The sequence below is a fragment of the Phacochoerus africanus genome, chromosome 8, assembly GCF_016906955.1.
Source record: "Phacochoerus africanus isolate WHEZ1 chromosome 8, ROS_Pafr_v1, whole genome shotgun sequence".
Lineage (NCBI taxonomy): Eukaryota > Metazoa > Chordata > Mammalia > Artiodactyla > Suidae > Phacochoerus > Phacochoerus africanus.
The window spans coordinates 47,164,393-47,184,890 of record NC_062551.1 but is presented as its reverse complement, the minus strand read 5'-3'; the positions used below and the strand labels follow the sequence as shown (position 1 = coordinate 47,184,890).

The window sequence follows — 20,498 nt, the reverse complement described above, 5'->3', positions numbered from 1 at the left end:
ACTTGAGATATTTGTGTTTTTCAGTAGATGTTTGTGTGTGCACATATGTGAGATGTGTCTGTTTCTCCTTTGTGAGTCTTGGGATGTGTATTTCTTTGTGTGTGAATCCCGTGTGACTCTGTGTGATTCGTTTGTGTTGTGTATTTGGACATGTGCCTGTATGGATGGGTCCCAGTGTATTTTTGTCTGTTTCTACATTGTGTGTATTTGTATCCACTCCTTGGCTGGGGACCTGCTTGAATCCCAGCTGGGGGGCTCCTGGGTCCAGGAGCCACAGGAGGGGAGAGAGGAGGTTGGAGGAGTCCGCCCACCCATTCCCTACGAGCGGGTGGGGGAGGGGTGCTGGGCGACCTGGTGGGCTGCCCTTGCTGACAGCTGCCCGCCCGCTCACCCGCCCCTCGCAGCCTAGGCGAGGACTTCTACCGGGAGGCCATCGAGCACTGCCGAAGCTACAACGCGCGTCTGTGCGCCGAGCGCAGCCTGCGCCTGCCCTTCCTCGACTCGCAGACCGGCGTGGCCCAGAACAACTGCTACATCTGGATGGAGAAGACCCACCGCGGGCCGGGTACCCACCGGGAGGGCGGGGGCGGGGCGGGGCGGGGCGGGGCGGGGCGGCGGCTGCGCGGCCTCGTTCTTACCGCCTTTCTCACGCCAGGTTTGGCCCCGGGGCAGATCTATACGTACCCCGCCCGCTGTTGGAGAAAGAAACGGAGACTCAACATCCTGGAGGACCCCAGACTCCGGCCCTGCGAGTACAAGATCGGTGGGTGGAGCTTCGTCCTGTGCTCGGGGTGGCTCCCATCAGTGCCCACAGCACACGTGCTAAGTGTGTGCTGATGCCGATGTGTGTCTGAGTGTTCACCTCTATTCCCCTCCCAACCAGTGTCTGAGTGGTTGGCTGTGTGTCTGCCAGTGTGTGTCTGGCTGTAGTCCAGAGCTTCCACGGTTCTCCCTGAGTGACTGAACTTTGGACTGTACTTTCTCCTGACTGGGCCCCAGCCTATTCTAGGACAGAGTGGTATCTGCCATGTGTGTGCAGGTGTATCCAGTCTTTGTATCTCTTCCTTGTAGGCTGTATTTCTTCCTGTGGATGTCTGAATGTGTCTGGATGTGTGAGAGTGTTTGGTCGTAACTGTCCATTTGTAGTAGAGTGTATCTCAGTATTTGTGTCTCTTTTCAGGTGTTTCTAAGTGTATTAGAAGGTTTATTTCCTCTTGTGTGTGTCTGGTTTGAGGGTCCAACTGTTCCTGAGAGTCAGTGTATCAGGGTGTCCAACTGTCTCTTCCTTTCAGTGCCAGATGCTTTGGAAGGTCTGGGAGAAGCTCTTCCCCGAGTATCTGATCCACTAGGTGTACATGGGCTGCCTGCCTCCTGAGTCTCTGGCCTTAGCACTTCTTGACTGTGTCCCCTACTATTAGATCACTGGCTGTTTCTCTTTCCTTGTCCAGGTAGATCCAGGGTTCTGTGTGGGGCCAGGTGTATTGGAGTGTCTACCTGGCGGTGTCTGACTGCCCCAGAGGGACTGTCTCTATGTCCTGTGTGTGTGTATCCACCCTGGTGACTCTCTCTAGGTGTGTCTCTGTTTCCCCTAAGAATGTTCAGGTGTTTGCTAGGGTCTGGCTGTGTCTTCCTCTTGTGGGTCTGGGCATATCTGATGGTCTAATGGTCCCTTTCTGAGTGTCTCTGGGTGGACCCAAGGGTCTGGATATTTTCCTCCATGGGTCCAGGTGTATCTGAGCATCAGGGTGTGTCTCTTCCCTTGTGGGGTTGGCTGTCGCAGATGATCCGTGTGAGCTCCCTTGCGTGTGTCCCCGTGGGTCCTGTTTGGGTGTCTGTTCTCTCCAGGTGTAAGGGTCTGGGTGGAGTCTCCTATACGTATGTAGGTATATCGGAGGGTCTGGCCACGTCTCCTCCTGAGTGTGCCCAAGCGGCTCTGAGGGTCTGGCTGTGTCTTCCCCCGGGTCCAGTCCCCTTTCCAGTGCATATGGTTGAGTCTCTGAGTCTATTGCCAGTGGAGTGTGGGAAGCCTCTTCCCACCAGCAAAGAGCATGACTCCCCAGCCTGGGCAGTGTGAGGAGTCCTCTGGGGACAACCTCTCCACTTGACCCCACCCCCACCCCCGTGGCCTCATCCCCAGACTGTGAGGCGCCCTTGAAGAAGGAGGGTGGTCTCCCGGAAGGACCAGTCCTTGAGGCTCTACTGTGTGCTGAGACGGGGGAGAAGAAGATAGAGCTGAAGGAGGAGGAGACCATTATGGACTGCCAGGTAGCCCCCCCCACCCCCACCCCGGCGGCGCCCCCACCCCGGTGGCCGCAGCTGCCTTCTCACCCCTGCCTCCTGCCCCGGCCCATCCCATTCCTGCTCTGAGATCTCCACTGGCTCCCTAGGTCCTTCAGGCATCCTAAGTCTCCATCCTTCCACACCTCATCTCTTTTTGGGAGACCTTCTGACTTGCCCTGCCACCCCCAATCTCCTCTATGCTCTCCCCAGAACCATCCCCCCAAAGCAGAACAGTGTCCCGTTTTCTTAACCCCAATCTCCCTTCTCCTGGTGCCCAGAAACAGCAGCTGCTGGAGTTTCCACACGATCTCGAAGTGGAAGACTTGGAGGATGACATTCCCAGGAGGAAGAACAGGGCCAAAGGAAAGGTATCACCCCAAAGTTTCTGCTCCTCACCCCTCCCCTCAATGCGGATCCCATTTATTGAGGCTGCACAATGTTCAGACCCTGCCCCAGTCTGATCTCATTTAATCCCCAGAGCAGCCTCAAGGGGTAGGGGGTTTTTATAACCCATTTTGCAGATGAGGAAATTGAGGCGTGGATCTATGAAACCATTTGCAAAATAGAGACTGCCCAGTGGGTTAGAACAATCCTCATACCTGTACGACTGATGAGGAAACTGAACCTCGGAGCCGTCAAGGGAGTTACTCAAGGCCCACAGTTAGGTAGCGGCAGAGCTGCGATTTGCATTTCCGGCCCAAATGAGGAAAATTCTTTTAGTTTGCTCCTTTTCTTGGCCCCTCACTCCAGACTCTTCCCCAGGCATATGGCATCGGAGGTCTCCGGAAACGCCAGGACACCGCTTCCCTGGAGGACCGAGACAAGCCGTATGTCTGTGATAGTGAGTCCTTCTGAAGAGGGGGGAAGAGAGAGAGTGGGGCCCAGAGACCTGGCCCCTCCCGGCCCCCTCCCTCCTGTTCTGGACCCTGGTGGGGGGGATGCACAGGCCTCTGGCAGAGGGAGGAGATGTGATCCCGGAGGCCAGGGTGGAGGCGGCATGGGCTGGGAGGGGGCTGACCGGCCCTCCCTGCTCACTCTTCAGTCTGTGGGAAACGGTATAAGAACCGGCCAGGGCTCAGCTACCACTACACCCACACCCACCTGGCTGAGGAGGAGGGGGAGGAGAACGCCGAACGCCACGCCCTGCCCTTCCACCGGAAAAACAACCATAAACGTGAGCAGGCGGGCAGGGCGTGGGGTGGTGAGGGGCCCTGCGAGTGGGGGCTAGCAGCCCGGGAGGGAGGGGGCACGTTAGACATTTCTGGAAAAGCCCCAGCTCAGCGGTCCCCTCCCCCCACCGACCATGGGGATGCTGGCTCTGGGGTTGCCATGACAACCAACCATCTCTCCCTCGCTCCCGGCCGGGCGTAATATTTCTGGGTCTGATTTATTGTTTCAATTAGAGCTTGGGGAGGGGGGTGATAGATGACTCCCCTCCGTCCCTGCCTCCCTTTCTCCGTTCTCTGCTAAGCCTGGGCCAAGGGGCAGGGTCTGTGGCCCGGGAACCCTTGGCGGCTGCCCATGCCAGTCCGGTGCCAACCCTGACAGCTGAGGGATGGGGGAAGGCTTGGAGCAGGGAGGCTGTGCCAGTGGAGAAACCATCTTCCCACCCATCCCTTGGCGGGAGAGGGCACTCTCTAAATCTCATCCCCACTACACACCCAGCCACCTCTGTGTGCAGAATTTTCCTCCTGAAACGCCTGTTTCCATATGAGATCTTGGCCAGTGGGATCTGCCTAATTTTTATTTTGGGGCTTTGTTGGGGGTGGCTGTCTGGTAGAAGTGTGTGTGCGTGGGGAAGTGGGGGGCTCTTCCTAAAGCTGTATCTGCCAGGCTTTTACCTAATAAAGAGGATGCAGCAGTTGTGCTTAAAGAGTTGGGGGGTCCTGATGAGAATTATTTGTTCACAGCTTGGGGTAGCCACTCCCTCTCCCCTCCCCCTCCATGCCTGGACAAGGGCTCCGCCCCTGGGGCTGAGGCTGGGGGCAGGGTGGAGCCTTGCCTATGGTGAGAGCCCCTCTCTCTGTCCCCCTCACCCCCAGAGTTTTACAAAGAATTGGCCTGGGTCCCCGAGGCACAGAGGAAACACACAGGTAGGGATGCTTCCCCCCGCCCCGACTTTTGCAGCAGCCTTTGACCGAATGCCCCTGCCTTGCCCACACCAAGCCCTGCCCACTGTCTTTCAGCCAAGAAGGCACCTGACGGCACTGTCATCCCCAACGGCTACTGTGACTTCTGCCTGGGTGGCTCCAAGAAGACGGGGTGTCCCGAGGACCTCATCTCCTGTGCCGACTGTGGGCGATCAGGTGATGCCCCCACCTGAGGCTTCTGGGGGCCGGGATCCAGATCTGGAGGCTAGGAGGTGGAGGAGTGAGGACTGGAGGGGATGCAGAGCATCTGGGGGACCCCGAGGATCACTGCTGAGCATGACGGGAAACAGTGGGGTCGGGGAGGCTCTGGGAATAAGGGGCTGTGGTGGGTCTGGCGTTGCGAGTACTGCCACCTGCTTACCATGGCGTGGGGAGCAGTAAAAGAGGGTGGCCAGAACCTCGTGGGGAGCATGCTGCGATAGCAAGTCATGGATTACCACTGCCTGGGTGTTGTGGATGACTGAGAGTGCTTGCCACCGAGGTGTGGTTAATAGAAAGCGGTTTCCCGAGGTGGACCTGTGGGCAGTAGCCTGCGGTTGCCTGAGCACGGTGGCCAATGAATCGTGGTTGTTATGGTATTACGGGCAGTGAAATACAGTTGTTGTGACAATTGGGTGTAGTGGAAGGTAGTTGTCGCGGCCCCAGGTAGCGGCTGGGTGTCTGCATGGGGGTGGGGGGATGGCCAGGGGGTTGGCCCACTGCATGGTCACGTGGGTAATGGTGTGGTGGTTGGGGCATCGTGTGTAATGGGCTTGGGTCGCAGGGAACCAGAGGGTGGAGACCCCTCTGTGGAAGGTGGTTGCCATGGCATCGTGGCTGGGAGGCTGGGGTTGCCACGTGCCCGCGGTTCACAGGACGGGCTGGCCATCCTGCTGTGGGTAATGGAATGCAGCTGCTCAGCGCAGTGGTTAACAGAATGTGGCTGCCCCGGTGTTGTGGGTGGTGGAAAGGGGTTGCCACAGCACTGTGGGTAATGGAATGCGGTTGCCATGGTGTTCTGGGGAGCAGAGTGTGGTTGCCATGGTGGCTGGGTAGGAGAGACTGGTGGCCACGGCGGCACTGCCTGAGGGATGGGCGCTGGGCACCGGGGCTGGGTGGGGTCAGCCTGTGGGCCTTGTGAGCCAGGGGTAGGGGCTGAGCCATTTCACTTCCAGGGGTCAGTAGCCACGAGGGGCACAATGACCCCTAACCGCATCCCTGCTCCTCGGCCCCCAGGACACCCCTCGTGTTTACAGTTCACGGTGAACATGACGGCGGCCGTGCGAACCTACCGTTGGCAGTGCATCGAGTGCAAGTCCTGCAGCCTGTGTGGCACCTCCGAGAACGACGTGAGTGCCCACTCCCCTCCCCGGGACATGCCCCCGGGGCCGCCTCCCTCCAGCACCTCCAGCTTTGCCAGTTGGGTCTAAAGCCTTTCCTGAAGCCCCCTCCCTGGTGAACCCAGTAACCTGTACTATGATTATTAGTTAGTGTCCATTAGTTGAGCCTGGCACTTACTACTCTTCACTCTCCGACTCCTCCCAACCACCCTGAGGTAGAGGGAGGGAGCTCAGAGAGGGGAGCAGACTTGCCCAAGGTCACCCGGCTAAGAAGATGGCACGGCTGGGACCTGACACCGCATCCACTGCTTCTGACCGCCCCAGTGTCATTTTCAGTGTGCCACAGAACCTTAGAAAACCCAAACAACAAACCGCAAACTGACAGTCCTCAGGGGCGTTTCGCTCGCAGGGTTTTGCCAAGATGACCTCCTCAGAGCCCTCTGTCCTGGAAGGGACCACCTCCCCCAGCCCCTTTGACCCGACCCCTGCCCCAGCCCCCCCACCCCGGTTTCTGGTGCCCGTGCCCCCAGGGTGCCAGCTGGGCGGGTCTCACCCCCCAGGACCAGCTGCTGTTTTGTGACGACTGCGATCGGGGTTACCACATGTACTGCCTGAGTCCCCCCATGGCGGAGCCCCCAGAAGGTGAGCGAAGAGGAAGCCTGGGGGGGTGGGGGAGGGTTGGCAGGTGGACTTCCTGCTGGGGAAGATGGTGCCCGCCGGTGGGCGGGGGTGGGAGCAGTCGTGCCCAGGCCCAGGTCTTACTCCCTGTCCTCGGGCCACCCCACAGGGAGCTGGAGTTGTCACCTCTGTCTTCGGCACCTGAAAGAGAAGGCCTCTGCCTACATCACCCTCACCTAGGCCTGCTCTGGCTCACCTGGACCTCTGGGGTGGTGCTTGCCTACCTGCGTCTCCTCCCGGAGCTCCTCCACTCTCTCCCCCATCCTTAATGCCCCGCAGCGGGAGGGGCGGGCGAGCCTGAGGGGGGCGGGGCCTCCCCCTCCGTGCAAGTGGAATGCTTGCCCTGTGGGTTGGTGGGCCCAGCTGGGCCCTCTCCTTCCTCCTTCCTTCCCCACCCCTTGGCAAATGGGCACCAGGGGCTTCTGCTCCCCTCAAAGCCATACCCCGCCTCTGGGCGGGCACGAGGGGTGGTGGATGCCAGCTGGGGGCACGGACATAGCCTTTTTCTAAAGAAAAAGTCAAAAAGTTAAAAAAAAAAAAAGAAATTAATATATACAAAGAGTCCTATAAGGCCTGGCTGGGTGGAGGGGGGTTGCCGAGCGCATCTCCTGGGCACCAGTCTACGCCAGCTTCCTGCCTGGCGGCCCCTCCCTCCCAGTCTGTGGCGCTGCAGCTGTCCCACCTCCCCACCCAAGGTGGGCACCATTCCCTCCTTGTACGCAGGGCAGGTGGGTGTGGTGTTGGCCCCCCACCCCCTTGGTGCCCACCGTGGATACTGCATGATGTGAACCATGGTTTTGAGCTCTGTTCCTGCTCCCTCCCCAGAGCCCGGCCCGTGCCCACTCCGTGCTGCCATGGCTGGCCGCCGGTGGGGCAAGGCGGGCCCCTGCCCAGCGCCTGCTGGAACGAGAAGCACAGACTCTGCAAAGGACTAGATTTTTCCCCGCCCCAACTCCCTACCGGCCAGGCCGGGCCGCCCCCTGCCACCCTCGCTGGCCATTTTCGGGGTCTCGAGGGGGCGTGATTGTTTCTTGTGGTTGTGTTTGTTGTTTGGGTTTTAAAAAAAGGGAAAATGAGACTGCAAGTGGGGGAGGTGATGGGTTTGGGGGGGTCTCCTCCAATCCAGGCGTGCCCCCCCCTTGTAAACGAGTCTCCTTTATTGCCTGCCTCTGCTGTGAATTAACTTGTTCTGTGTATTAAACTGGGCCTGACCCCTCTGCCCACGTCTGCCTCGTCCTCCAGGCCGGTTTGGGGCGTCACCAAAACTGGAGGTGGGGCCTCACTGGGGGAGAAGCAACTGAGGTAAACAGCTGGAGCTGGCCCCCACCTCCGGCTCCCCTCTGCACCCCGCCTTTCTCTGGCTTTGTCCCGCTCCTCCCTGCCTGGTCGGAAAGGAAAAGAGGGGGGGATGGGGTGGAGGGGGCTCCCACCCAGCCAGCTGTGGTTGCCCTGGCAACGGACTGCTGCAGCTGCAGCGGGAAGCAGCGAGGAGGGAGGCGGGAAGCCGGGGACTGGGGGAAGGGAAGGGATGGAAAGATGAAGACTGAGCCTGGCCCCACCCCTCCCCTCCTGGGGCTTGGCACAGGGCAGGGGTGCCAGGAGCGCCACGGCCTCGGCCCACTCATCGCCTGGCACCCCTGAGCCTGGCGTGTGGCAAAGAGGAGAGGGGAAGGGGCAAAGGAGAGAAAGACAGATCCAGGGACATTAGGAGAAAAAAAGATTTGGGTGAGGTGGGGTGAGGAGTGAGAACCAGGACACAGAGCGGTCAGGAGAGACAGATGTGAGAGTCACACGTTTACAGAGAATCAGGAAAAGAGTAGGGCAGGGAAGAAATAGATCTGGAGAGGGAGATGAGGCGCGCCCCAGGGATGGGGGAAGAGGCCAGGAGAGACGAGGATTTAGCGGGAGAGAGGAAATAATAGTAATGAAAAATAGCCACAGAGCGAGAGACAGAGGAGGAAGTAGACAGTGATTTGGAGAGAAAAGCACAAGAAATTCCAGGAGGGGAGGCAGAGAACCAGGGCATGGAAACTAGGAGGGGGGCACATCGGCAGAGAGATAAAGTTAGGATCCAGGACAGGCAAAGTCCCAGGACAGTGACACAGGGATGAGACTTCTGGGGAGAGGACGCCAAGAATTTAGGGAGACAAGAGAAAAATCTGGAGAGAGCCAAAGTCGTGAAGGGATTCCCAGCCTGGGTGAGGGGAGAGCCAGAGGTGGGTGGGAGGCAGGGATGGGGGGGGCCGGGGGCGCCTGTGGGAGAGAGAGGGGACAAGGCAGAGGAAGTGGAAAACTGGGGCACGGTGGGGAAGGGACGAGAGCACACGCTGGCGTGTGTGAGTTGTGGGGTGTTGGAAGTTGGTGTGTGTCACAGGCGCCAGGAGAGGATGTGAGAACAGCTTGTTCCACTGTTGCCGTGCTGGTGGGGGGAGTGCAGCAGGGGTTGAGGATGGGGCCTCAAGGAGGGCGGAGACAGAGTGTCTGGAAGGCTCTAGAAATTTTAGGAGATGTGGAAATGGCTGGCTCACCTCTTCTGGAAACAGATATATACCCGATTTGGAGAAAGTGGGTGGTGGGGTGGTGGGAGGGTCTGTGTCAGAGAAGCATCAAGTGTGAGCTCAGAAATGGTGAGGTCAGTCACGGGGAAACGGACAGGTGAGCCTGAAAGCCCCAGGCTCGGGGCCAGCCCTGTCAAGAGGCTGGGCTGCTTCTCAGATGCAGGCGGAGCTGGACCTAGATTTCCCACAAGAGGCTAGACCTTGGGATGCTCACATGGAATTTCGAGATCTGGAAAATAAGTCTGACTCGGAACCCGGGGTCAAAAGGCAAGTGTTTTGCCAGGGCAGCTGCAGAGCTGGGGCCGGGAGTTGATGACCCTCCCCAGCCAGGAGAGCCCTAGAGGCGGGCCTGGCCCAGGGCTGAGGTCAGTATCTTTCTAGGACACCTTCACCTCTCCAAGTCCCCACCAGGACGCAGGAGCTGCTTTCCCCTACAAACCACCAAGTCGACGATGGGTGGAGGGAGGCCTACTCTCACCCAGAGGGGGGGTGTGTGTGTGTGTGCATGCAAAATAAGCCACCGCTGGGGAGGGTGTGGCTTGGGGCGATAGCCCAGCCAAGGAAGCAGGGGTCCCTCCGTTCTGACTCTTGCTGCGGAGGACAGTCACCAAGCTCGAAATAACAGTTTTTTGGTTTTTTTTTTCCCCCTGTACAATCTCCAGATTTAGAAGGGTTGGCCATTAATTCTAAAAGCAACACAACTCCATGGGCTGCACTTCAGGCCTCTGAGGTAGAATCTTTTTTTATGGCCACACCCAAGGCATGTGGAAGTTCCTGGACCAGGGATTGAATCCAAGCTGTAGCTGCGAACTTCGCCATCCGGCAACGCTGGATCCTTTAACCACTGCACTGGGCCAGGGATTGAACCTGTGCCTCTGCAGCAACCTGAGCCGCTGCAATCTGAATTTTTTTTTTTTCTTCTTTTTAGGGCCGCACCCACGGCATATGGAGGTTCGCAGGCTGTATGTGTGTGTTGGGGGTGACGGCGTTTGGGACAAGGGGGACAGGAGGAGAGGGCTGACACTGGACACGCCCTCTTGTCAGGGACTCCAGGCAGCTGCTCAGCTAGTGAACACACAAACCACTTCTATGAAACATTTATTTCCTTTGAAACCTTCAGAAACATGCCAGAAAATCTCAAGACAGGGATGGGTGGGGTGGGTGAGTGGGGGGAGACAATAAGGAATAAAAAAATCCAAAGGAAACAAATCAACATGTGAAAGAAAAAAAACCCCTGCTCTGTCATTAACCATGAGATAGAACACCCAACTCAAATTAAATAGATTTGCTTTGCAGAAATCCTTAAAAAATAACAGAAAACAAAACCAAAAAAATCATAATTTACACTCGTCAACGTACATGATTAGGTCCCCAAAATGATTTGAATGATCTGAAGATATGAGGAGACAACTTAAAAAGGGGGGGGGATGAAGGAGGGGCAGGCAGGGGTTCGGGGCTGAGGAAGGGGGGTGGGGGCGTGGTCCTGGAGAACCCTTCTAAAAAGGGATCCGGAGAGGGGCGGAGACATCACAGTAGTTGGCCAGGGCTGAGGACTCGGCAGGGCCCCCCCGCAGCCCCCATCTCACACCACAGGTGAGGGAGAGCAGAAGGCAGAGCCGAGGGCCCTTCTCCGGGATCACAGGGCTGCCGAGGGGCCGGAGGTTGGTCGCAGGGAGGAGGCAGGCAGGTGTCCGTTCCTCTGGTTCCCCAGATGCCCTCGTCCTGTGGGCTCCCCAGAGCCTCCTTCCCTGAGGCTTCTGGCCCCAGAGAAAAGGTGGTGGCGGGGTCTCTGGACAGGGCTGGGCCACCGGTGCTGGCCCCCGCTGGAGTGTGCTGCTCTGAGCTAGGCCTCCTGCCCGCTCCCCCTGCCTCTGACCCTCTGAGTTCCCCCTGCTGAGCCTGGCCCACGAGGGACACGCCTGGATCCTCAGCTTGAGGTTGGGGGAATCCACAGATTGTGGCCATACAGACTTGTTCTGGCGCAACTCTACATGAAAAAATAAATATATATATATATATTTTTTTGTTTGTTTGTTTTTAAAGGAAAAAAAGAAACTCTGTTTCCTGGGTGAACAGCGTAGTACCACACCGGCTTGGCTGCCTGGCAAGCTGCCCCTTATTGCCTGTAGAGACTCGGCGTCTTGTGGGGGTTCCCCAGGGAGCACAGTGAGGGTGTCCGATGTCGCCGCTGCCGTGGGGCCTGGAGGATGGGCCGAGGGACTTGCAAAGGGAGAGCGGAAGCGGAGAAGAGATGAAGGCTGTTTCTCTCGGGCCCTGACCTGAGGGTCCCGTGGAGCCCCTCTTGGTGCCTGGAAGAGGCCAGGGCTTGGGGAACTGGGTGGGCTGTGGCGGCTCTGTCGCTGGGCCTGGTCCGGTCAGTAGCTCGAAGGTGGAGGGGCCCAGGCGTTGTGGCCTCTGGAGGTCAAAGGACTGATAAAAAAAAGGCTGTAGAAATGGTCCCAAGTGTGCAAATAGCTTCCCCCTCAAAAAAACTGAGTCTGGATGCTGGGGTTTCCTCTCTCTGTCCTGGGACACCCCGCCCCCGCCCCCCCAAGAGAACAATTGAAACTCTAAGAAAGTGCTTCTGGTTGCTTTTTGGGAGGGGACTATGTCCATGCTTTTGGAGCCAGCGCACCAGGCCCGAAAGCCTGGGGCCGCTGCCGCGCTGGCCCGACCGCTCACTGATTTTTCATGCAGGGGTCTCGGCCCCACAAACCCAGACGCTGTCAGCTGTGGTGGGGAAAGCTGGTTTGTGACGTCCAGGAGCTGTGGGGCCTGGAGACGCGCTCCTGCCCTCCACTCCGTTCCTGCAGCTTCCGTCGGGCTGGCTCCTGGGAAGAGGCCGCCTGGGGATGGGAGGACAGGCCCCGGGCAGAGTGGGCCTGGCCCAGCCCCCAGGGCCCACAGACGGGCAGCTCGGTGGGAGGCTGCAGACAGGTCGCCCTCGCTGGGGCTCCAGGGCTGCGGGCAGACCCCGGCTCCCAGCCCCAGCCCCGGGGAGGCCTCTCTCGGGTGCCACCGCCGCCGCCCTGGGTGTCCGTGTCCACCGGGGGGCGCTGGGGCCCGGGCTGGCGGGTCCGCTGGAGGCCGGGCTGAGGGAGAGGAGCGCAGGAGCCCTCGGCCTGCCCAGGCGGAGGGCCGGGGGTGGCGGCCTCGCCCCCTCAGAGTTCTTTCTTTTCCCTGCAGAAGATCTCGGCGAACTTGCGCAGCTGCTCGCTGGCGGCCTGTGACTCCTCCTGCAACCGCTGGTTGTTCTGCCGCAGGCTGGCCACCTCGGACTGCAGCACTGCCTTGTCCTGCTTCTCCTGCGGGGCAGGGGCTGGGCGTCAGCGGGGCGCACGGCGAGTGGCTCCCAGGGCCCCGGGAGCCCTGCTCGGCTGTGCTTCAGAGCCTGGCTGCCAGGGTTCAAGTCCCAGCTCTGCTTCTCGACAACTGAGTGACACGGGCCAGTCACTTCACCTCCCTGGGCTCCGTTGCCTCGGCTTTTAAAGGGGGTGTTGAGAGGGTTCCCTGAGGCCCCGTGCGCTGAGCGCAGAACACAGCCTGACGTGGAGGGACACCGTCACCAACATCACCGTAATTACGGTCACCCTGCTTGTCCTCACAGCCACCCAAGGGTGGGGGACTGGGAGGTGGATGCAGTGCTGCCTATGTGGGCTTTGCTGCCTCTCCTGAGACGCCTTTGGGGGACAAGGCAGCGGTGTTGAGGCAGTGACCTGTGTGAGGTCATGCAGCGTTAGGTGGGATTTGAACCTGGGCCCCTATAATTCCTGTGCTCGAGACTTCCAAGTAACACTCTGCTACCTTTTTTTTTGTCTTTTTGCCTCTTCTAGGGCCGCTTCCCACGGCATTTGGAGGTTCCCAGGCTAGGGGTCGAATTGGAGCTGCAGCCACCGGCCCATGCCAGAGCCACAGCAATGCGGGATCCGAGCCACGTCTGCAACCTACACCACAGCTCATGGCAACGCCAGATCCTTAACCCACTGAGCAAGGCCAGGGATCGAACCCACAACCTCATGGTTCCTAGTCGGATTCGTTAACCACTGTGCCAAGACGGGAACTCCACACTCTGCTACCTTTTGACCTTTCACCCACCCACAAGTATACAAAACAGCAAACGAGTCTCTTCCACACCCTGGAGATAAGTCCAAGGAACAATCTGGAATGCCGGCTAGATAACCCTCTGGCCCACGGCTGTTAACATTTTTTAGGGATGACATGTTTTTAGGAAAACAGTTCTGCAGCTTGCATAGTTTTCTACTCAAGTTATTGGACTTTTTTGTTAGTAAATATACAGATTTCTGTTACTGCTTTAATTGGCTGCAGAATATTCCGCCACAGGGCTGTCCTGTCATTTACAGAACCATTCGCCTGTTGACGCTGCTGCACTGGCTCCAATTCTTTATCGCTGGCAGTGCAGCAGTGACCATCCTTGCTCATGGGTCTCTCTGCGTCCGTGCTTGAAATTCTGTTGGACAAGCTCCCACAGTGAAACTGCTGGGTTGACGAGGTACACAATTATGGTCTTGATAAACACTGTCCTAAAAGGCGAGGCCGGTATACTCTCCCTCCAAGACTGTATGTGGGTTTCTCTGTGTGCTTACCAGCCTTTTTCTGTGTGTGTGTGTGTGGAAGTTCCCAGGCCAGGGATCGAATCCGCACCACAGCAGAGACCCCAGCCACTGTGGTGACAGTGCCAAGTTCCTAACTCACTGCACCACAAGAGAACTCCGCTACTGTCACTTTTTACTCTTCAGCCACGACTGCATTTAGAGCTGGGCAGCCTCCTTTAGGACAGATGGGGTGGGGTTGGGGGCGGGGACAGGTGCCTCTGGCGGAAAGTTCTCGATTGTGATAGGGAGGCTGTGCCACGTGAGGCGGCTGCCTGGCGGCCTTACCTTCTGGAGGTCCGTGTGCAGCTGTTTGAGCATCACTTCCAGCTGGTACACCTTGCCTGTCAGATCCAGGGGTGGTTCCTCACTGGAAAGACGGGGGACAGGGTCAGGCTCGATGCCCAGAAGGCTTTGGGGAGGGCTCTTCACCCAGAGCCGCGAGGAACTCAGGGGACAGGCCTCTCTTGTCCCTGAGGCTCTGGGGAGTCCTTTCCCTGCTTGGAGTCCCAAGGCGGGCCTGGGAGAAGGCCACACTCCACCTGGCGAGGGGACATGGTGGATGTGGGATGCGGGCCGTGGGAGCACCATGCCTGGCGTGTCTCCAGCCCTTCCGAGACAGACCACGTGTGTGCTCTTGGGGGAAACTCCTCCCATGTGGCACAGCACAAAGAACTCTCCCCACCACATCCACTGAGCGCCCAGGAGGCCTGAGAAACACTGTTCCAGCCTAAGGGGCATGCAAGTGGGCAAACGAACAGAAGGGCCTGCCTCTGGACTGGGCTAATAACCATACTGACCATGAGGGCAGCCTCCCTGTTACCGAGAGCCCCCCGTGCCAGGTGGGGTCTCAGTCTAACAGAGCATCCGGCCCAATGGACAGAGTGGAGAGCCAGGCTGAGGCAGGTTCGCTGCACCGGGGGGACCCCAACCCGTGGCTCCTCCTCTGTGCCCAGCCCTGGGCCCTCCTGGCCCCTGCGGAGGAGAGCGGGCAGCCCCTTCCTGCAGAAGGCTCCATTGCGGGGACACACACGCCTGGTGGGTGCTGGGAAGGGGTGTGGGCTGCAGCAGGCAGGGAGGAGGAGTGTCTTGACCCAAGAAGGAGAGGACTTGGCTCCCCCAACTCCCCACCCCTCCCCTCCCTGCACGGTGCTGTCTTGGGGAGCTACAGGGGCAGGCAGGAGGCAGGCGGGAGAGGTTATCTGCGCAGGGGCCAAAGGAGTCCAGGAGCAGTGTGCCCGGAGGTGCTGCCACCTCCACACCTGCCCTGTTCCCACTCTCACTGCAGCGCCCCGTCTGCCACTGCCTGGTTCTGCTATTCACATATTACGGTGGGGCCGCATTTTCGGTGGAGGGAGGCTGAGTTCTAAAGCCAGTGTGTGAAGCAAAAAACAAGGAGAGTCAAAATCACCCTCGAAAATCACTTGAGCTGTGAATAAAGTACAGGGCACGACTGCTGTATATATAACCCTGCACGGTGAAGTGTGCAGCTGAGTGTGAAATGCACTATTTAAATCCGCGGACATGCAAACACGCCATTTCCATCCTCTCTCCCTCTTTGTAATTCTATTTTCTGCCAAGCCAGTGCAGTCAAATATGCTGCACTAAACGTGAGATGACAAATGGGAGATGTCTGCCTCCCTGTCCTCCCCTCCCCCAGCCCAAGCCTGGGAGGGCAGGGCTTGGGCCTCAGTCCCAGCTGGGTCCTGAGACGCCCAGCCTGGGAAGATGTGACAGGAAAGTATCAGGGGAACAGGTGCGTAATTTCGGAAGAGCAGCAGAGGAGACCCAGGAGCAGACAGAGGGGCGGGAGCCAGGGGCAGACGGGAGGCAGAGAGCGGGGGAGGCTGGGGGCTCTACGGCGTGCTTCTCAAAGATGGCAGTGAAGCAACCCTGAGAGTGTAAGTCACTGTCGTCTCCACCTGACCAAGACGGTGGGGCCGACCTTGACTTGGTCCCTGCTGGGCCCCAGCAAGCCTGTTAGGTGAGGGGGTGGCTGCTGCACCAGTACTGCCGGGTGGGGCGGAGGAACCTCACCTCATGGTAGGGGTGGTCCTGGGGGTCAGGGGCCCCCTCTCCAGGCTCAGGTGGCTGTGGACGGGACTGTGTGCAGGCGGGATGTCTGGGCTCAGAGCTGGGTCGTTGAGAGAGAAGAGTGACACGGCTCGTTGCACTGGCGAAGAGAGGGCGCAGGGCGTCAGCGGGGCTCAGGGCCCCTCCTCGTGCTCCCCTCCCCCCGCCAACCTCCAGGACATGCTCAACCATGCTCGCTTGGTTAGATCACACGGGCACTGAGGGTGGATTCTTGTCAAAAAAACCACACCGAATCAGGACACAGACAACAGTATCCCATCCTGCTTCTAAGCAAGCCTCCGGACCTCACGACCAGTTCATACAGAACCCAAGGGACAGAGAAAGACGTTAGACACAGTGTGGACAAGTAGGCACCAAAATTCGGCAGAAATGACCTGCTTTTGCAATACATGAAATCATGGGGGGTCACGGCCAGAAGTGGTTGGGGCTGATGCTGGGGGGACATGAGGGGTTCATCACATCCTAGTTTCAAGAATGTCTGTGACGTTTCGAAAGCAAAAAGATAAAAGATAAAAGCAGAGCAGAGAAAATCATGCACGCTGAAGAGAGGAACTACATCGGGGCGGGGGGGCTGCTGGTTCAAGCAAACATTCCCGGGTCCCACCCCAGACACGTGACGGCCTCTGGAGGAGGAGCCCGAGCGCCTCATTTTCAAGTAGGTTAGGTGACCCTTCTGGCAAGAACAGGTGACAGCCTGGATGCATGCAAAAAGCAGCCAGCCCAGAGAGCCCTACGACAGAGAGACAACGGAATGCGCCGAACAGCCAGGCAGTGGGGCCGCGTGTGCTGGCCCCAGTGTGGAGAGGCACTGCCACCTGGCAAAGGCGGCCCCTTTCTCTCTCTGGGCTCTGAGAACAGCACAGTGAAAACCCCAATGCCCTTCCCCCGGTTCCACCCGCTCCGTGTCCCTGTCCCCCTTCTCTGCAGATGTTATCCCTTGGCCGCTGGGGAGTAAACCGCCAGCATCCCGGGCTTCACCTCTTTGCACCTGGCTACGCATTTCCGAATCACAGGACCATCTGTTCCTGTGTCATCACTGGAACGCCACACTTCGAATCGTCACACTTAGGGAATTTAACATTTATACCATATTATGTCTAACGGTTACCTTGAGAGTTCCCCAATTCTCTAAATAACATCCGTGATAGCTGTTATTGTCTATCTTGGATTTAATATGTATTCTCTTAGAAAATACTTTCATGGAGTTCCCGTCGTGGCACAGTGGTTAACAAATCCGACTAGGAACCATGAGGTTGCGGGTTCAATCCCTGCCCTTGCTCAGTGGGTTAACGATCCGGCGTTGCCGTGAGCTGTGGTGTAGGTTGCAGACACGGCTCGGATCCTGCATTGCTGTGGCTCTGGTGTAGGCCGACAGCTACAGCTCCGATTAGACTCCTAGCCTGGGAACCTCCATATGCCGCGGGAGTGGCCCAAGAAATGGCAAAAAAAAAAAAAAAAAAGAAAAAAAAAGAAAATACTTTCATATAAACAGTTTCAAACAGGCCCCAAAGAAGAGAAAAGAGCATCAGGGGTGCTCATGAACCCAACCCCGGTTTCAACAATTGTCATCGTACTCGGATTCCGTCGCCTGCCCTCTCTCGGTTTTTATCCCCCACCCTTTACTTTTTAAAACTGCTTATTGTGGTTTAACTGACGCAAAACCAATCAGGCAGGTCTGGTGAGGAGCGGCCACTCTGGCTGGGTGACTCTGTGGCAGCCGAACCTCAGTGGCCTTGTCTGTAAGCGGGATCCTGATACATCCCTCAGACTGAGACCAGAGGGACCATGTTTGTGAAGAGGTGACATGTGGCTCCCAGTAGATGTTCCATAATGTCACTGTGGCTGCAGAGTCACCTCCTTCAGGAAGCCCCCTCCCCCACCGAGCTCATCAGGCCTCTGGAAGGTCAAGTGCATTGGGCCACTACCTGGCAGCAGTTCCCCAGTGGTTCCAGCGCCTAAGGCTGGGGTAGCCCTGAGTCCAGGCTACCTTCACCCCTGGGCCAGGGGAGGTGCAGGACAGGGTGGAAGCAATGAATGGAAGGAAGTGAGGAAGGCGGCTTTCTCCTGGGCCACGTGCCAGATGTGAACTGGCTCAAACATGGAAATCAGGACGTGTACTGGGTGGGTCTGGTTTAACAGATCCTGCTCTGTGACAGACCCATGCTGGGCGCCCAGTGGTGACTGAAACAGCCCCGGGTCATGCCTGGAGACACTCTTCATCAGACAGAAGGGGCACAGGCTGTGGCAGCCCAGGGGAGGTGCCTGGTCCAGACTAAGGGATATCAGGGAGGGCTTCCTAGAGGAGGGACAGCAACGCTGTGGCCTAAAAGATGAAACACGAGCCAGAAGAATATGTTTGTGTCTGTTAGGGTTTCACAGCGGAGGAAACTGAGGCTCTGATGGGCAAAGCCATATGCGTGAGGTCACATGGGAAGCAAAGGGCAGAGACTGCCAGCTGTGCTTCATGATGAGTTTTCCTCTTCTAACGGCACACCCGGAATTTCGGCCGCACACATGGCCTCAGTCCCCAGCCTTCCCGTCGCAAGGTGTGGCTGTGGCACTCTGGCCAATGGGAAGGAGGGTAGGAGGAGCGTGAGGCTTTGGGAAACGTCCAGTCCGCAAAGGGAGGGGATGTGTCCCTCTCTCTCCTGCTGGCCGGAGCTGGACATGACGGCCAGAGCTCCCGCAGCCTGCGAGCACGGCCCCTGGGAACGGCCCAGCAGAGGCGGTAGGAGCTGCGCCCTAAGGAGTTTGCGGAAGTGCTGCATCAGCCCCTGACTGCCCACCCCAGGAATGTTCATCTGCATAAAACTTTAAGTCACTGCTAATTTGGCTTTCCTGCCACTCACAGCCAAAGCACGGCTAAGTTCACTGTGGATTACTACTGAGCAGTGGTAACAGTATCAGGTGCTGTCTGTGGAGGGCTTGTTCTGTTACACGCAGCCTCCCCGTGGCCTCAGGCAGGGGCACAGTCACATCCCTGTTTTGTAGACAAGGTACCTGGGGGGCTCCGAGAGATGAGGACACCTGCCCGGACTGCACAGTAAGCGAGTGGCAGGACACGATGGGGACCCTGCCTCCCGATTCTGGAGGCCGAATGTGTCCCCCTTCAAAGCCCCCAGGCCCTCTGGGGATCCTTCCAGAAGAGAGATGGGAGTGGGACCTGGTGGGGTTGGGTGGGAGGCACCTACCTTCGTACGCCTTGGCTGCGTTGACCAGGCTGGACCACTCGAGGCCGGCAGCCGTGTCCGGCAGCGGCATCATGCCTGGGTCCAGGCGCCGCAGCGGCCGGTCCCGCCCATCGGCCAGTGAGAGCTCGGAGGTGGAGATGGTGGCTGTGTGGGGAGAGCGCAGAAGGGAGACGGGTGAGAGCCATGATGTGGGAGAAGCAGAGAAGCGAACACATCATGTTATACTTTATATCTAACTACGTACCACAATCTACTTGAGTAAACACATTATATTTATTAGATGATAAATGCCATGGAAAACATCCAGCAGGGTAACGGGGTGGGAGTGTCAGATATTTACGGGGGTACAATTTTAAACAGGATGCTAGGAGGCCTCACTGAGAAGACGGCCTTTGCACAAAGCTCTGAAGGGGGGAAGAGGAGGGGTACACCTGAGGGAGAGCACTCTGGGCGATGAAACAGCCAGTGAAAAATCCCCAAGGTGGGGATGTGCCTGTTGGCATAGGGACACTGAGGTGGCGCTGAGGCAGGGGGAGGAAGAGTAGTGGGAGGTGAAGTCACAAAGGTGAGAGGGCTGGATGGACATCCTGGGGCCTGTGGGCCACGACGAGAACTCTCTTCCCCTGGTGAGGTGGAGCCTTAGGAGGGCTCGGAGCGGGAGGGTGTGACCTGTCGCAGGTATTCACAGGGTCCCTGTGGCTTTGTTGGAGGGACAGTGTGTGGGGGGGCAGGGATGAGGGTGGCAGTGAGGAGGCGGTCATGATGGGCCAGGAGAAGAGGGTGGACAGGACCAGGTGGGGCTGGAGGGACAAAGGGATGGATCCTGGATCAACTCTGCAGATGGGGCCAGAGCACTTCCTGTGAATGAATGTGGGCTGAGCTGGAGAGAAGGGTCCAGGATGACCTCATGACCTTGGAGCTGGCACTGAGATGGGGAAGGCTGGGGGTCAGATGAGAAGTCAGGCGCGACGTGGGTCTTCAGTGCAGAGGGGTTGTCTGGATGTGGCAGGGTCACTGTGGGGAGACCTGGTGGGTTCAGGTCTGACACCCTGGGCAGAGACCCTCAGGGAGCTGGAAGTGGGGGGCAGCGCAGGTGTCACACGGGCAGCTACATTTGTGGCAGAGTCCCCTGTGCCAGGCTTAGGCCCTGGGCTTCAGCTCGCTGACACCCCACAGCCCCTCAAGGGGAGGGGACAGTGACAGTGAGGCACAGAGATCAGGAGTGACTCAGGCAGGAAAGGCGGGGCCTGTGAACCGGGCACCATGCTGGGTGGGATCATCCCATAGGCCCCACCTCGGCTTTCCCAGTAGGGAGGTGCTCTTGTGACCCCGTGTCACTGTCATGGGCAGCCAGGGCTCGAGTGGGAGTTGCCTTGCCTGCCTGTACTCTTGCGGGTGGTGGCTCTGAGATTTGAGAGGCAGGGGCTGAAGCTGGCCCCGCCCTACGCCCAGCCCCCAGGACTTGTGTTTAAACCCTGTTCATAGCCCTCTTTAACCCTGCTCTCTAGTCCAGAGGCACAAACCTGATTTACGACAGATTAAAATGCTCCTGGCGAGAGACCACTAACAAAACTAAATAAACAGCTATGTTTTTTCAGTGCTTACTGTGTATCAGGCA

At 58.2% G+C, this 20,498-nt stretch overlaps 2 protein-coding genes across 9 annotated transcripts in view; one reads left to right on the top strand and one right to left on the bottom strand.

The window, feature by feature from the left end:
- The first annotated feature begins 404 nt into the window (after positions 1-404).
- Positions 405-7,654, top strand: DPF1 (double PHD fingers 1). Of its 2 annotated transcripts, none has more exons than XM_047792962.1 (11): positions 405-565; positions 656-763; positions 2,138-2,265; positions 2,559-2,648; positions 3,043-3,121; positions 3,323-3,454; positions 4,323-4,373; positions 4,467-4,586; positions 5,646-5,758; positions 6,310-6,391; positions 6,537-7,654. In XM_047792962.1, the coding sequence occupies exons 1-11, from the start codon at positions 541-543 to the stop codon at positions 6,605-6,607; spliced, it is 999 nt and encodes a 332-aa protein (XP_047648918.1). In that variant the 5' UTR covers positions 405-540; the 3' UTR covers positions 6,608-7,654. The 2 variants fall into 2 exon arrangements, with proteins under 2 accessions (XP_047648918.1, XP_047648917.1); XM_047792961.1 differs by having other exon boundaries at positions 6,280-6,391.
- Positions 7,655-10,070: 2,416 nt separating this feature from the next.
- Positions 10,071-20,498, bottom strand: part of SIPA1L3 (signal induced proliferation associated 1 like 3) — a 231,914-nt gene continuing 221,486 nt past the window's right edge. For 6 of the 7 annotated variants that reach the window (XM_047793285.1, XM_047793288.1, XM_047793284.1 and 3 more), the window contains 4 exons: positions 18,881-19,024; positions 15,633-15,768; positions 13,884-13,965; positions 10,071-12,290 (listed from right to left, as the gene is read on the bottom strand). In XM_047793285.1, the coding sequence (XP_047649241.1) occupies positions 12,147-12,290; positions 13,884-13,965; positions 15,633-15,768; positions 18,881-19,024 (506 nt within the window). In that variant the 3' untranslated portion in view covers positions 10,071-12,146. The remainder of the gene's footprint in view (positions 12,291-13,883; positions 13,966-15,632; positions 15,769-18,880; positions 19,025-20,498) is intronic. The other variant, XM_047793287.1, reaches the window with a different exon arrangement.

What these genes read in the sequence shown, in the direction of transcription:
- DPF1 (XM_047792961.1), top strand. Translation starts at nt 541, where the DNA reads ATGGAGAAGACCCACCGCGGGCCGG. An exon ending in AGACCATTATGGACTGCCAG is followed by an intron (nt 2,266 to 2,558) that starts GTAGCCCCCCCC and finishes CCTGGTGCCCAG; the next exon opens with AAACAGCAGCTGCTGGAGTT. An exon ending in CAAGCCGTATGTCTGTGATA is followed by an intron (nt 3,122 to 3,322) that starts GTGAGTCCTTCT and finishes CTCACTCTTCAG; the next exon opens with TCTGTGGGAAACGGTATAAG.